The 14,733-nt window shown below is 52.8% G+C and overlaps 1 protein-coding gene and 1 long non-coding RNA gene across 6 annotated transcripts; one reads left to right on the forward strand and one right to left on the reverse strand.

Annotated features, from left to right (window-relative positions):
- The first annotated feature begins 119 nt into the window (after positions 1–119).
- Positions 120–2,806, forward strand: LOC120103048 (uncharacterized). Its single transcript, XR_015620563.1, has 3 exons — positions 120–494; positions 660–1,198; positions 1,974–2,806. It is a non-coding gene; the product is annotated as an uncharacterized LOC120103048 (long non-coding RNA).
- Positions 626–14,715, reverse strand: Ccdc27 (coiled-coil domain containing 27). Of its 5 annotated transcripts, NM_001191063.1 has the most exons (12): positions 14,421–14,606; positions 13,680–13,806; positions 12,960–13,061; positions 11,784–11,938; positions 9,649–9,828; positions 8,941–9,033; positions 8,316–8,688; positions 8,024–8,154; positions 5,432–5,509; positions 4,963–5,175; positions 1,878–1,982; positions 626–841 (listed from the first exon to the last, which is right to left on the reverse strand). In NM_001191063.1, exons 1-12 carry the CDS (start codon positions 14,604–14,606, stop codon positions 719–721), a joined length of 1,866 nt encoding a protein of 621 aa, NP_001177992.1. In that variant the 3' UTR covers positions 626–718. The 5 variants fall into 5 exon arrangements, with proteins under 5 accessions (NP_001177992.1, XP_087407109.1, XP_087407111.1 ...); XM_087550983.1 differs by lacking the exon at positions 8,941–9,033 and having other exon boundaries at positions 630–841; positions 14,421–14,715; XM_087550985.1 differs by lacking the exons at positions 11,784–11,938; positions 12,960–13,061; positions 13,680–13,806; positions 14,421–14,606 and adding an exon at positions 11,482–11,568 and having other exon boundaries at positions 630–841.
- Positions 14,716–14,733: the final 18 nt, after the last annotated feature.

The raw sequence follows: 14,733 nt of genomic DNA on the forward strand, positions 1-14,733 counted from the left end.
ATGGGGAGGGGCGGACCCCCTCCGGCTGTCCCAGCTTGCTGCAGAACCGTGCAAGCTACCCGAGAGGCCTGCAGAGGGCGCCAGGTCCTTCTCAACCTCGTAGAGTCGGACTGGAGCTCAGACTCAGCTCGATGCTCCCAGATGGAGCCTGGGTGCTCCCCAGATGAAGGACAGAGATGGCCCTCTACAACTTGTGGCACCCAGTGCGGGGGTGGGGAGGGGGTCTGCAGTAGCAGAAAGAGCGGGTGCGCAAGATGTGGGTGAAGAGCAGCAGGTGAGTGAGCTCTCTACGGAGCAGAGCACGTGGTACAGACTTCGTGACCCACAGACACCAGGAGCCCAAGGATTGGGAAGAATTGTCCTCAGCAGCTGTACCACCTCCTGCTCCCACCCTTTTTTCCAAAGGGGCCCCAGGAGTAGCAAGAGAATGGCCCAGCTGAAGTGTTTGATCTGAAGGAGGATGGGGGGACGCCCAGCCTCTGGCCCTCTACAAGGTGAAATCTGGGAGAGGGGCCTGGAGGTGTCGTTCTCCCTGCAGACAGGTCCAGGGGAGTGTGCAGTGGGAGGGGACATGACCTGGGTGCAGAGGAGGAGGTCCTGTAGGTACCAGAGAAGTAGATGAGACGGTGGCAACTCTAACGTTTAATTCTCTATCACAGAACTAACCACACAGGCTGGCTTTGCCAGCAGGGCCCTGGCCTCCGCTGGGTGTGCCGTATCACTTGGACAGCATCTTCTTGATCTTGCCGGGCAGGGAGACATCTGACTGTTGTAGCGGGGGCACCTTCACGCCCTTCTGCTTCAGCTGATTGTAGAAGTCACTTCTCTCCGAGATGATCCTCTGGACAAGAAAGTCAATGGGTGGCCTCTCAGCTCTCTCGCCACCCACCCCAGGACTTGCTACAAACCCATGTTAAAACAATGGCTGAGGGTTGGGGATTTAGCTCAGTGGTAGCGCGCTTGCCTAGTAAGCGCAAGGCCCTGGCTTCGGTCCTCAGCTCCGGAAAAAAAAACAAAAAAACAAAAAAAAAACAAAAAACAAACAAACAAACAAAAACAATGGCTGAGAGCTTTGCCTCTGTGGTGTGTGTCCCTGCCCCTTAGGTGCCTGCAGACCAGAAAGCTGTCTGATCTCATGCCATCCAGTCCCTCTCCAGCTCTGTCCTCATTCCTAACAGAGAGAGCTACTGGACCTCAGGTATCTTCTCTGTCCTGTCCACTTCCTTCCCCACCAGAGGGAGCAGTGACCCAGGCTCACTCTCCACGAGCCACTCTTCAGCGATCCCCAGAGCTCTGGTGCCCAATACCTTTAGGGTTGGCACTCCTATCCCTTTAAAAACCCTACAGTTCAGAGAAACGCACAGCCCTAGGATTAGCCCCAAAGGCTGGCGGACGGCGACTAGTCCAATCCACGGGCACTGAAGTCTACATTAATCTTGCTGCAGCCCCAGGCCTCTCTAAAGCTTCTGCTTTGGGGGATTCTAGGTCCATGGGAGTTGGCAAAGCTGAGGCTAAGAGGGAGGAATCTGGGACTCTGGCCCAGTAGCTTCTATGGAGGAGGCTCCATCAAAGAAGCTGAGCTGGGCAGACATTACCAGAATGCAGGCAGCCTGTTCCCCTCCCTATGCAGGGATGAGGGTTAGGGGCAGCTGAGTGCCCGTCCTCCACGAGGCTGCATCTCAGTTCTACATGCTACACCTATCCTCAGGGATGGCCTGATCCCCTTGGTTGACCAGGGGGAAAGGGCTGTCCTGGGGTTACAGTGCACGCAGGGCCTAGGCAGGATGAGAGCTGGGTTTCCAAACTGAGCCCAGGCCTCCCCTCCTCCCTCAGCCTGGGTTGGTGGGCAGTGTGGACACGGCTCGACTTCCCCTCACCTGCAGAGATTCCAGGATGTAGTTATCAGAGATTTCGGTGGACAAGCTCTTGGTCCCACTGACACTGAAGACAGCCTGTATGATCTTATTCCTTAGCTTCTCGAGCTGTGAACAAAGGTGAAAGGCACCCCACGCTGCTACAGAATGAGGCCTGGCCCTGCCATGAGGGAGCCCGTGGGCCAGGAAAGGATTTCTTGCTTCTGCGTGTCATAGCTGGAAATGGAGCTCACCTAAGAGCTAGGATGCTCTGGATCAGACCCCAGTTCCTTGGGTGGCCCCGCACCAAAGCACAGAAGCTTGAGCGTACCAACATGCTTCTTACACACACACACACACACACACACACACACGCACGCACGCACACACACACACACACACACACGCACACATGTGGAAATGAGGACTTCTCACATGCTAATGAGGGACGCTCTCCACCACCAAGATATATTCCCAGTCCTGTGCACGGCTTTAAAATGTCATTGCAGCTGCAGAGGTGGCTCCCCTGTGATTAAGAGCACTTGCAAAGGACATGAGTTCTGTTCCCAGCACCTGTATCTTCAGCTCCAGGAGAGCTGATGCCCTCTTCTGGCTTCTGAAGGGATATACATACAGACTCGCATACATACAAATAAAAATATTAAAAAAAAAATAAGAGTGGCAAACACACAGAATACATTTTTTTTCTTTTCTATTTTTCGGATCTGGGGACCAAACCCAGGGCCTTGCACTTGCTAGGCAAGCGCTCTACCACTGAGCTAAATCCCCAATCCCCACAGAATACATTTTTAAACCTCAGTTTCCAGCAGCCGCTGGAAGCCTCAGCCTCTTTTTTTGTTTGTTGGTTTGTTTTGCTTTCATTTATTTTATATGTATGGGAGTTTGGCCTGCTTGTTATGTCTGTGCACCAAATGCATGCAACGTTGCTGTTGATCTAAGGTCTTTTTTTTGTAAGATTTACCTATCTTTATTGCATGTCTATGAAGGGCGTGGCCAGCCTGTCTGTGCCAGAAGTGCCCTCTGAGGCCCTGGGGCCTCTGGAACTGGATGGATGCATGCTTGTGCACCACTGTGTGGGTGCTAAGAACTGGACTGGGGTCACCTGAAAGGGCAGCCTTAACTGCTGAGCCACTCTGCAGCCCCCGGAGACAGGGTCTGACGTAGCCCAGGCTGATCCAGAGCTCTCTTGGTAGCTGAGGCTAATGGACTCTGGATTGCTCACCTCTCGTGTCCTGATTGGGTTTCATTGGGTGCCCACTGCACATCAAGCACCATGCAAGGTTCCCAAGGGACCCAGAGCCTGCAGGCTCAGCCTTTGCTGCACAGTTGTTGCCTCTGGCTTGGAGGTAGCAGTCGCCTGGGGTATCCAGCCTCAGTTTCCCCTCTTGCAGGAGCTTCACCTATCAGCACTATGTCCTGCAGACAACTGAGTCAGAATTTTTGTCAGCCCAACACTACCAAGTCCACACGCACCGGCAAAGGATACGTGGCACACCTTCTCTGGGCCAGTGCTGTCCCTAGGACCACAATGGAATCAGAAGCAGTTTCCTAACAGACACCAGCTGGCCAGGAGGGATGACTGGAGCAGGACAGAGGCCGGAGATGGATTAAGCTACTTACCCCAGTACATGGGTGGGTGAGAGGGAGAGATCTGCACAAAGTCTGTGCCTGCATGCACACAGTCTTCCCCTCTACCTTCACTCTGGACTGCATAAGACCAGCTCTGAACTGAGTTTCTCACCCAGCCCGAATCCCTCACAAACACTTCCCTGTGCTGGGCTTAGGGCACTGCAGCAGCTCAAGACAGCAAGATCTGGGCCCAGTTCCCAAGCAAGCAGGTCTGGGTTGCCTGTCCTCTCTGCTCCAGCTCCCCCCCTCTAGCGGGGATGGTGAGACTATCTGCTCCACCCTCGAGGTTCAGGAACAATCAAGGAGGAAGGGTGGAAGGGATGTGGGTATCAGAGGATGAGGAGAGGAGCCGAGAAGCATTCCTCCGGCCGGCCGTGAACGGCCATTGCGTGTGTGGATGCACGGCTGCCATGGTCAGGCGCACAAGATCAAACCAGCTAAACACTCTCGCATAGACTGTGACAGAGCGAGGTGCCTCAGCAGGTAAGAGCCTGTCGTACGCCACAGAGGACCTGGGTTTGAGTCTGTCTAGTTACTCTTACTGCTGCTGCAGTAAGACTATGACCATGGCAACGTATAAAAGAAAGTGTTCATGTGACCACGGGGTTTACGGAGCTGACGTCCACGATGGTGGGCCAAGGGTCTACGGCAAACATACACAAGAGCTTACATCTTGACCCACGTGTAGGAGGCAGACAGGGAGACACTAGGGATGGCTTGAGTCTTTTGAAACCTTAAAGCCCATCCTCCTCCAACAAGGCCACACCCTCTAATCCTTCCCAAGTGATGTCCATCAACTGGGGACCAAGTATTTAAACCTATGAACCTGTAAGGGCCATTCTCACTCAAACCACCACAGATCACAGAATCTCAGCACCCATGGTGTGTGTGGGGCGGGGGGAGGGGGTGACACTGCCTGTACCTCCGACTTCTACAGAAATCTGAAACTTGTAGCCTCTGCAGGCATCTGCACTCACACCTCCCGATGCACACAGGCACATACACAGGATTTCCCTTTTAATTCCTGCGTGGAGCAGAATGGGCTCCTGAGCTCCTCCCTGGACCCCCGCTGAGGAACTATTGGCCGTTAATGATAGGTTGTCCATGCCCACAGACAATCACACGTGGGCAGTACCAACTGGACTCGGTGGGTTTTAAAAGAAATCAATTTAGAAAAGAGAGGAAAAAGCAGGAAGGGAGATATACTGGGGGGCAGGAGGGAGGCGGCAGGATGGATGGGGGGCAGGCATGGACCCAATCATGCTTCCTCCCACCTTTTTATGTAGCTGACCCCAAGACCCACTTTCTCCATAAACTTTCTCCCTTACCCTCTGTGTTTCCAGAATGTTCCATGAGGCTTCCCTCCCTCCTCCAGCGCTAGCCAGACACCAGCTCTACCCTGCCGTTGTGATCGGAGCCCTTGCCTGCTGGGCCCGTGATCTATGTGGACGGACATTACCCTGGCCTGGGTGGCCTCCAGGATCACATGAGTCTGCTGCTCTGCCTGTTGGATCATCTCATTCCGCATCTGCAGGTCATCGTTCAACTCCTTCCACCGCCTCAGGTGGTCCTTGTCTGTGTTGACCAGATTCTCCAGCTCCTTGGTTTGGGCGTTCAGCTCCTCGATGGTGTGCTCACTGTTCTCCAGCTCTGTCTTCAAGTCTGCTACTTTCTGGGGAGAACCCGGAGGGGTGGAGCATCAGTGGTCCTTACCGCTTCTTCCCAAAAGGTGGAGGCAACCTCTGGTCCCCACACCCAGCCCAGCTGTTGCCAGACCCCCAGAGTGGGTCCTGTTAAGTGAGGTGCTGTCCGGATGAAGAGACCCAACTCAACTGCGCAGATGCTCCAGCCTTATCTTGTTCATCATGGTAGCCCGGCCCATGAGAATGGTAGCCCAGCCCAGCCTTCCATGATGCCCGGGTTCTCACCTGTCGGAGGGTCAGGTTTTCCTTTTCAATGAGCCCCATTATTTCCTGATGCTTCTTTTCCTCCCGGAGGTTGGAGAACTGCAGGGCAGACAGTGGAGTCAGCCTGGATCCCAGGACCAGGGCAGATGAAGCACAGGCATCTGACCTGCCTCCCTGGCCCTCCCAGGGCTGAACACTATACTATGGGGTTCTGCCAGAAGGATTCGGAAGGAGAAAGAGGCCCAAGGGCACAGCGAGCTGAATGCTGGATGGTGTCCAACACTTCAGATCCAAGAAAGCCAGACTGTTCACAGGGAAGCCAAAGACAGTACTGTTCACACTCAGTGTCCTGTAGACATCAGGGAGGAATGGTGGTCAGTGGCCAGCTGTTACAGGAAGTAAAGAGTCTTGTATGCTGAATTGTGGACGCTCTCAGCCTCCTGCCTGTGGACCCAGAACCCAAGCAAGAAAACTTTACTTGTAACTAAGACACTCTTCCACCTCCCTAGCTTTCAAGGAACCTTGACTACCCCAAAGACTAGACAAGACTCTACAGAAACTCCAGGCAGCCACTCTGCCGGTCTTACAATGTAGTCACCTGCCTAGTCCCAGGGCATCGAGTTTAACAGAAATAATAGACACCATATTGGTCTGTGGGCATGACTGTAGGGAGGTTGTCTTGATGGTTAATTTACATGGGAAGGGCCAAGCCAAAAAGTGGACAGTTCCCTTCCCTGGCTGGGGCCCTGGACTATGCAGGAGTAAGCACGGCTTTCTGAGCTTTAAGCCAGCAAGGGTTCATTCATCCTCTCTGCTCCTAACTGTGGATTTCAGCTGCTTCTGGATCCAGCCTTGACGTTGCTGCCGTGGGGGATTGTGACCTGGATTCGCTCTCCTGGGAGCAAAACTGAAACTGTGATTCCCAAGGTGCTTTCTGTCAGGAGGTTGTGTCGGAGCGACAGAAAAGAGACTAGAGCAAAGACATGCACAGCGGTGCAAACAAAGACTGTAGAACGTAAGACACACGTCCTGGAAGCACGAAGCCTCTACAGTGTGCGACGACACACCAGGTTAATAAGCCACAACTTAGTGTGGGAGGAGAAGGACCGTTCCATTTAAGGGACAGGCCACTAAGAATTTGACCAGGCTCCATTGAGATAGATAACACAAAAATGGATTTTTTTTTCTTTTCTTATTCTTCTTTTTTTTTTTTTTTCTGGAGCTGGGGACCGAACCCAGGGCCTTGTGCTTGCTAGACAAGCGCTCTACCACTGAGCTAAATCCCCAACCCCTCTTTTTTTCTTTTTTTTCAAAGATTTATTCATTTTATTATATATATAAGTACACTGTAGCTGTCTTCAGATACACCAGAAGAGGGCATCGGATCCCATTACAGATGGTTGTGAGCCACCATGTGGTTGCTGGGAATTGAACTCAGGACCTCTGGAAGAGCAGTCAGTGCTCTTAACCACTGAGCCATCTCTCCAGCCCCCTCTTTTTTTCTTTTAAAAATTATTTTTATCTTTACTTCTTTGGGCAGGAGAGGTCACAAGGCAGGCAGACAGGGAAAGACAGGGAAAGAGTTGTGATTGGGGTGCATGATATCAAACTCCCAGAGAATCAAGAAAAATGTTAGGTAGGAAAAAATAGGGGTGTCAGGACACCTGTACAGAGACAGTATCTCACGGCTTTCCAACAGACAATCTTCAAGACACAGGGTTTTTAACCTTGGGCTTCCTATCGGCTTGTTTGTAAGCTACAAGAACAATCCCTTCACCTTCGTAGCAGAGTGGGATAAGGATTTCCCAACTGTGCTCAACCTGACGCTTATCAGTGTGTAGAATCAAGGCTTGTATTCCTGAAGCTTTACAGACACACTTCCTTTCTAAATGTTCTCTGAAGAAACATCAGGCCGTCATCAAGAAAAAGAAGAACCTGGGTGCAGAAGCTTACGGTCAGGATGCGAGCCCCAGTATTTGCTTAGTGAAACACAGTGTGTGTCTCAGGGAACAGCTACAGGGATGTACACAGACATGGCCCTCGCTCAAGTTGGGATGAGAGGAAACAAGGAAGTCAAAGGAAGAGGAGAGGGATAGCTGCCCGCAGAGGTTGGGTGAGGAACCAGGGAAAGAGGCAGACATTCACTGATGGCTCAATGAAGAGGACTCTTTGAGGAGCATTATCTGATGCCTTGGTGAAGTTTCCTGGAGAATTAGCTGGAAGACTTAGAAGCCCTTGTTGTGGGAGGGAGGTATATGAGAGGGAAGCACTTGTGGAGTAGCTTGGGAGGTAGAGAAACACCCATCTAATTCATGTTTTATCTTCGGGGCCCCATAGCTCAGCATCCTCTAAAAGTGGCATAGTTAGCCCCAACGCTCAAAGACCAGCGAATTTTTAGGAAGTGACCAGGGCTACCAGGGCACAGGACAAAGGGACACATATTCTAGACCAAAGGACAGCAGGGTTGTGGTTGTCCACAAACCCAGGTAGGAATCTTGGTTCTGCGGTTCCCAGGGATGGCCATGCTCCCCGAGCTCCTGGGCCCACTGGGCTCTGCTGGCTGTGTGCACCGAGACAGGCTTGGTACAGCCGCTGTGCGCATAGCCACACAACCTTGTCGGTCATGTCTTGTATCTGCTGCTTCCGTTCCCGGAGTTCCTTCACCAGGAGCTCATTCTCCGTGGTGACCTTTCGCAGCTGAGACTCTTGGAAGTCAGTGTGCCGCTGTAGAGATGTGATGGCCCCTAAGAATAAAGGAGCAGACGGGCAGGGCCGGAGAATGAGGACCAATGGTTAGCTCCCGGTGGAGAGGAAGCCACATTCCCCCTCCCCACCACCCTCCTCACTTGCAGAGTTGTCAGACAAGAGCGTCCACACCCCCACTGCAACAGCCCTTTGTCCCTACCTGTGGCCAGGGAATATTTGGACCTAGTTAATTCCAGCTCATTCTGGAAGTCCATCAACATGCGCTCATACTCCTCCAGCTGGGCCATCAGCTCCTCCTCGAAGGACTCCGTCATGGAGTAGGACTTCTTGGGGCGACGCTCCTCCTCCTCCCTCAGCTCCCACAATCCCTCTTCCTCGTCTACTGTTGACTCATCCTCCTCAGTTCCTTTTGTTTCCTCTTCCTCCTCCTCAGGGCTCACCTCCAGCAGAGTCCCTGTCTTGCTGTGGCTGGTCCTCTGCTTGGTGGGTGCAGCCTCCTCGGGCTGCCCCTCGGAGCTCTTTTCCTCTATGGTGCTCCCTGGCTCCTTGTTGCTTTCTGCCTCCTCCTGCATCTGGGAGGCAGAGAGAGAGAGAAGGGCCTTGGACACAGATGCCCCCAGGTAGCGGGGAGAGGTACCAACTCTAGGAAGCAACCCAGTGCCTTGGTCTCCTCCTATCAGGACACAACCGACCCGTGCTCTTGGTGGGGAGGGGCATTGAACTCATCCACTGCCCTCATCTGCACCAGTCTGCGGCCTCCTAGCACCCTTCCTCCCCTAACAGGATCAGAGAGGGAGAGCCTGGGGCTTCTGCTGGCTCCGTACTTGTATCCAACGCTGTAGTTCATCCTCCTCTTTGTATATGGTCTTCAGCATGCTCATCCGCCCCAATTTCAAGGGCGTCTCGAAGGACCGTTCCTATCAGATGCTGCTGTGAACCTCGGGCTCTCCGATTGCTTCCACAAAAGCCCTAGGTGAGGCGCCCCCCTCCATCCCCTCAGAGAGGAACATCTGTCTCTCCAAGTACAGGTGGGTGACCGTAGAGAAGAGTGAGGAATTGGTACTCTCCAGTGGCAACGGTCTGTGAAGGAGCAGCCCTGGGGGACAGTTAGGCTCTGGGGTCCCGCCAGACCATTTTTCAGCACACACTTGGCACCGTGATCATGTGTGGCTCTCCTGGATGCCCTGTCCTCTCATGCCTGAGTAAGAGCCCTTGTGGGGTATGGAGGGGAGGGGCAGTCCTGTTTGTTCTGCCTCAGTTACCTGCGTGGGCAGTTTCTCCCAAGGTCCCCAGGTACTGTCCACGACCTCCAGTCTCCTCCCTGCTCCCACTTGAGGTCTGCCCCCACCTAAGTGCAGGCTGGGTCATCAGGTATGAAAGATAACAAGTCTCAGACCAACCAGGAGACCATTTCTGACCCTATGGACCGCCTCACCCAGCCCTTGGCCGAGACCTGAAAGGACAGAGGTGGCAGAGCCTCTGCTCTGGGGGACACCTCAGTGCTTCTCTGGGGCGCCTGCCAGAAGGCTCACCATCCTGATGAAAGCCGAAGAGGGTTCTGTGGCTTTGCTTCTGAGGAGGCTTCTCAGCTGCTTCCTCAGAGCCTCCTTCTCCTTCTGGAGCATCAGGATCTCCTGATCTTTCTTCTGCATCTGGGTCTCCATCTCTGAGAAACGCTGCAGCTCCTCTCCCATCAGGAGCAGAGAGTGATCCTGAAGGGAAAGAGAGCAGCTCAGGATGCCCAAGACAGAGTTCTTAGACCAAGTTCTCAGCCCAGAGGAGGTTTATCTGTCCTAGAGAGAGGGAAGGGAGGGGAGGGAGGGGAGGGGAAGGAGGGAGGGGAGGGGAGGGAGGGGAGGGAGGGAGGGGAGGGAGGGGAGGGGAGGGAGAGAAGTAGGGAAGGGGAGAAGGAAGAAAGGAAAGGAAGAAATGAAGGAAAGAAAGAAGGAAAGGAAGGAAAGAAGGATGAAATGAAGGGAAGTAGGAAGGACAGAAGGAAAGAAGCAAGGAAGGGAGGAAGAATGGGAGCCAAGGAGCTGCTCAGCCAGTAAAGTACTTGAGTTTGCTTTCTGGAACCCACATAAAATAGATGTTGGGTTGGGGAGCTGTCTCAGTGGTTAAGAACACTGGTTGCTTTCCCAGAGGACCAGGGTTCTATTCTCAGCACCCACAGGATGGCTCACAGCCGTCTGTAACTCCGGTTCCAGGGGATCCACCTTCTTGACACTCCACAGGCACCGTACACAGAACGCAGACACACAGGCAGGCAAAAGGCTCGTACACACGAAAGTGGTTTATTAAAAAGAGTGAAAATGAAAACCTGTCTCTCAGGCTGGAGAGACGGCTCAGTGGGTAAGAGCACTGACTGCTCTTCCAGAGGTCCTGAGTTCAACTCCCAGCAACCACATGGTGGCTCACAACCATCTGTAATGAGATCCGATGCCCTCTTCTGGTGTGTCTGAAGGCAGCTACAGTGTACTTATATATAATAAATAAATAAACCTTTAAAAAAAAAAGGAAGAAAACCTGTCTCTACTAAGGCCAATAATGTAACATTAATTCAAATTTAAAAAAAAAAAAGGAGGGGGAGCACACTTATATCCTAGCACCTGGATGATGGACATGGGCAGATCCTTAGGGCCAGCCTAGTCTACTCAGTGAGAGATCCTGTCTGGAGAAACAAGGCAGACAGCACCCTCAGAGCAACACCCAAGGTCCTTTACACACGAGTGCACCTGCACATATGTGAGCAAACTCATGAATTTGAGTTGCCGATACAGTAGGCAATACATTTGAGAAACTCACCACGACCCGGAGCTAAGAGAAGGCCCATCACAGAGAAAGCAGCTGACCAGCGAGAGACACGACTGGACTCAGGCATGCCAGGAATGAGGAAGCCACAGAAGACGACAAGGGAAAACACCCATCTTGTAAAGAAATGGAGCCCGTGATTTATTAAAACCTGTCTGTGGTGTACGCGTGGAATCTCAACTCACTTGAGTGGCTGAAGCAGGAGGATGGTGAGTGAACTCAAGGCCGGCCTACGCTATAAAGTAGGATCAAAGCCAGCCCGAGTATATCGGTCTTAGAGCAAGAGGATGATAGAAGATGTTGGGGCTGTAAGCATACGCAAGACTCAGTTTAATCTCCAGAAAGCAAAACGGACAGATGGATTGGTGATAACCTAGAGTCTTCCAAAGCCTAGATTAAGTGCTTCTCATTTTTTTTTGTTTCTATAAAACAAGACTAGAGAAACCCAGATGCCAAATTCCAGCAAGCAAAGTCTCAGACAAATAAACTCTCAGAAGCATTTAAAAAAGAGAGAGAGAGAGATCCTACCAGTCCATGCTGGTTTGTACACAAACCTCTGGGTGTTTGCCGGCCTCTGTCTCTCAGATTGTTAGAACTCACTCTCACAGAGACTTCTGGGCTGAAGGTGCCCAGAATGGTTGGTGGCTACACACATTAATAAGTCTTAGAGTGCCACACACTGGGACAAGGAAGGAGGCACAGTGCATGGCCCTGGGCACGCGCCGTGGGGGTGGGAGGGAGGTGGCTGTCAATCACTGGGTTCCTAGCAGCAGAAGTAGGGTGTCAGGGAGTTGTGTTAAAGCCACAGTCAGACTGTGGGATGAGCAAGACAATGGGGGACATCCTGGGACCCTACCTTCTCATGGATGACTGAGATGTACCAAGGCATTCTCGTCCTCTGGGACTTCTTGACCATGGTGGGGCTGCCGATGGGACTCGTAACTGAGGGCTCGCTCCTCTTCCGTGGGTAGTTGAGCTCACAAGCACTCCTGCTGGATGGAAAGAACTTCCCTGTGGGGTAAGCAGAGGCCAGAGGACGGCTGGATTCTTCCCTGCGGTTCTGCTGTGAAATCTTCCCTAATAGTATCCGCCCTTGCCCACCCTCCATCAGAAGCCAGCATCTGTCCAGCAAGCTGGCTGTCTCCCGCTGCCAAATTAAAACCTATTTTTTAAAGATTTATTTTGTGTGTATATGAGTACACGGTCGCCACCACTGCCAAATTAAAATTTTTTTAAGATTTTTCTTTTTGTATGTACGCGAGTATACTGTAGCTGTCTTCAGACACACCAGAAGAGGGCATCGGATCCCACTACAGATGGTTGTGAGCCACCATGTGGTTGCTGGGAATTGATCTCGGGACCTCTGGGAGAACAGTCAGGGCTCTTAAGCGCCAAGCCATCTCCCCAGTCCCCAAATTAAAATCTTAATTCTACATAGGCACCAAAAGCCTATGTAGAAAGGACTGTGAGGCTGCCCCTGGGACCACCACATCTACCCACCGGCAACTAGCATATACTCAAACCACACCCCCACCTAGCACATACTCAGAGTCCGGGAATCAGGACAGGAGGCCATCTGCTACTGCCCTTGCTTAACCCATGACCCAGCCCTCTCGACCCCCCAGAATTCTGCTATAGACTTCGGGGCTCTTCACCTTCTCACTCTTGGAGAGAGTTGTTCACTACAGGTCTTTGCCTCAAATGACCGTGCCTATCTCACCTTCTGACAAATCCCAGCCTATGTCTCTGTTCAAGGAAGGGGTACCCTGGGGCCTAGAAGCCATTGGCACAGAGAAGACAGAGAATGCAGCCTCCGGCCGCAGTTCAGCCAAAGACAAGGAGCAGTGCTAGTGTCTTTCCCCAGAGAGAGTGGAGTCCTGCAGGCCTGGATCTGCATAACCTGTGTCTCAGAGCATTTGAGGGACAGGCAATCCGGGGAAGAATTCCAGACGGGCACAGCAGGTATTCCTAGGAGCAGCTTCCTTGCCCCAGGGCCCCAGCAGAGGCAGGCAGAGGCCTCGGGATCCCTTACCATCCACACTGGTGGCGGAGCCCAGCCTGCATAGGGGGTGGTCCTCACTCATCTTCCAAACTCCAGAGCTGGGAGAGGGAAGATCAACCATGGTGGCAGAACCTGGAATGGGAGAGGTGCCAAGAGATGACAAGATGTCCTCCCTGTCCCTGGATCTCTGCAGCAGAGGCTACCATGGGGTCTTTAGACAAGTGAGTCCTCCCATGGAGGCCTGAGCCTGAGTCGTGGGCTCCATCAAAACACAGACTCTGTCTCTTGCCCATCTGATCACAATGTAGCCTCTGAGCAGACCAAAGGTGGCGCCCAGTGACAGGATGTAGATCAGAGCCTGCAAGCCTGGGGTCCTGGGACTCCTCAGCTTACCCCCAACAATCCCACAGTTCCCTTTGCTGGGGACCAGAGCTTCACAGTCAAGTCTCCAAGCTGGTGATGGGGACACAGAGCAAAAGCAGGTCAGGGAGCCCAGGTCAGTGGCCTTGACTCTGACCAGCCTTGCAACAACAAAATGGGAAGGTATAATCGCTAAGGGGATAAAACTGTTTCTCTTGAGTCTCTCCTTCAGGTGGGTCATCCCCTAGCCTCAGCATAGGTCTCAGAAAGTCTTTGCTCCCATGGGATATCTCAGAACCATGACCAGTAGGTCCTTACAGGCTGAAGAGTTTCGGGAGGCAGCAAGTTTCTCCAGGCACTCTTGGTGGTACAGGGCAGGGGAGGTCTTACCCACATGAGACACGGACGTAGTCCTGGTACTGAACTGGGGACATCCAGGCCGCATGAGGAAGGCCCTTCTCATGTCCTCCATTTCGGACACAAAGCCATTATGTTTGGAGAACTTCTTGATCTGGTCCTGGAAGGAGGAGAAGTGAGAGCAGATGCTTGGGTGTGCCTTCAGTATGGCTGCAGGGGCCCTGTCTAGGCTGTGGCTCGTGGCAATGTTCCGCTCCTTTCCTGGCCAGTTGGAAAGCTCACCAGGAGCCCCATGTTAGAGACAACGCTTGGCTGCATTTTCAGCACCCAATTGGGAAGTCATGGAGCCTGATGTCACCGTCCCTGGCTCCCCTGGTGAATGGTGGGTTCAGGTGACTCTTGCCTCTGGGCTTCTCACCCTTTTACCTTCCTCTCTGACCTTCTTCAGGACAGATTGGGTCTCTTTGCTCAGTTCGGGTTGACTTCCTCCTTTGAGATTGGCTGTCCAGACCAAGATCTTCAGAGGAGGAAGCCAATTACTCCATAGAGCTACCTCCCTGACGGGTCCTTCAGGAAGCAGGGCAAGGGCAGTCAGGGCTCTACCCCACCAGAAGCTGCAGTCCTCGGGCCTCCTGGGCTCTGTGTGGCAGCTTGCCACCAAGCCTGTACCAAGTTCTGCTGGCTGACAGCTCCCTTGGTCCTTTGGCAAAAGGAGGAGCAGCCAGCTCTGTGGTGGCCATAGCCAGTAGTTTGGCATCCCACCCAACCCCTTACCTCTTTGCAGTAGAAACATCCAACAGCCTGGGTTGATTTGCTGAGGCTTTGAGGGGTATTCTGTGGTTTCTTCTCTGAGTTCTTTACGCCCCAGCTCCGGCTGGCTATGCTCTGGAGCGCCATCAGGCCCTTGTTGATCTTTGGGGAGGTTGAGCTGCATTCCTGAGGTAAGCTCTCCTGCTTCATCGAGAAGACAGAACCAAAGTCCTTGACTAACCTGTGCGCAGCTCCACGTATTGGGGGAGGAAGCCAATCTTAGCTTGACTTTTCAGAGCGGTCCAAGCAAGAAAAGACTGGCTTCCAAAGCTCCCGG

The sequence above is a fragment of the Rattus norvegicus genome, chromosome 5 (assembly GCF_021556685.1).
Source record: "Rattus norvegicus strain SHRSP/BbbUtx chromosome 5, alternate assembly SHRSP_T2T, whole genome shotgun sequence".
Classification (NCBI taxonomy): Eukaryota; Metazoa; Chordata; class Mammalia; order Rodentia; family Muridae; genus Rattus; species Rattus norvegicus.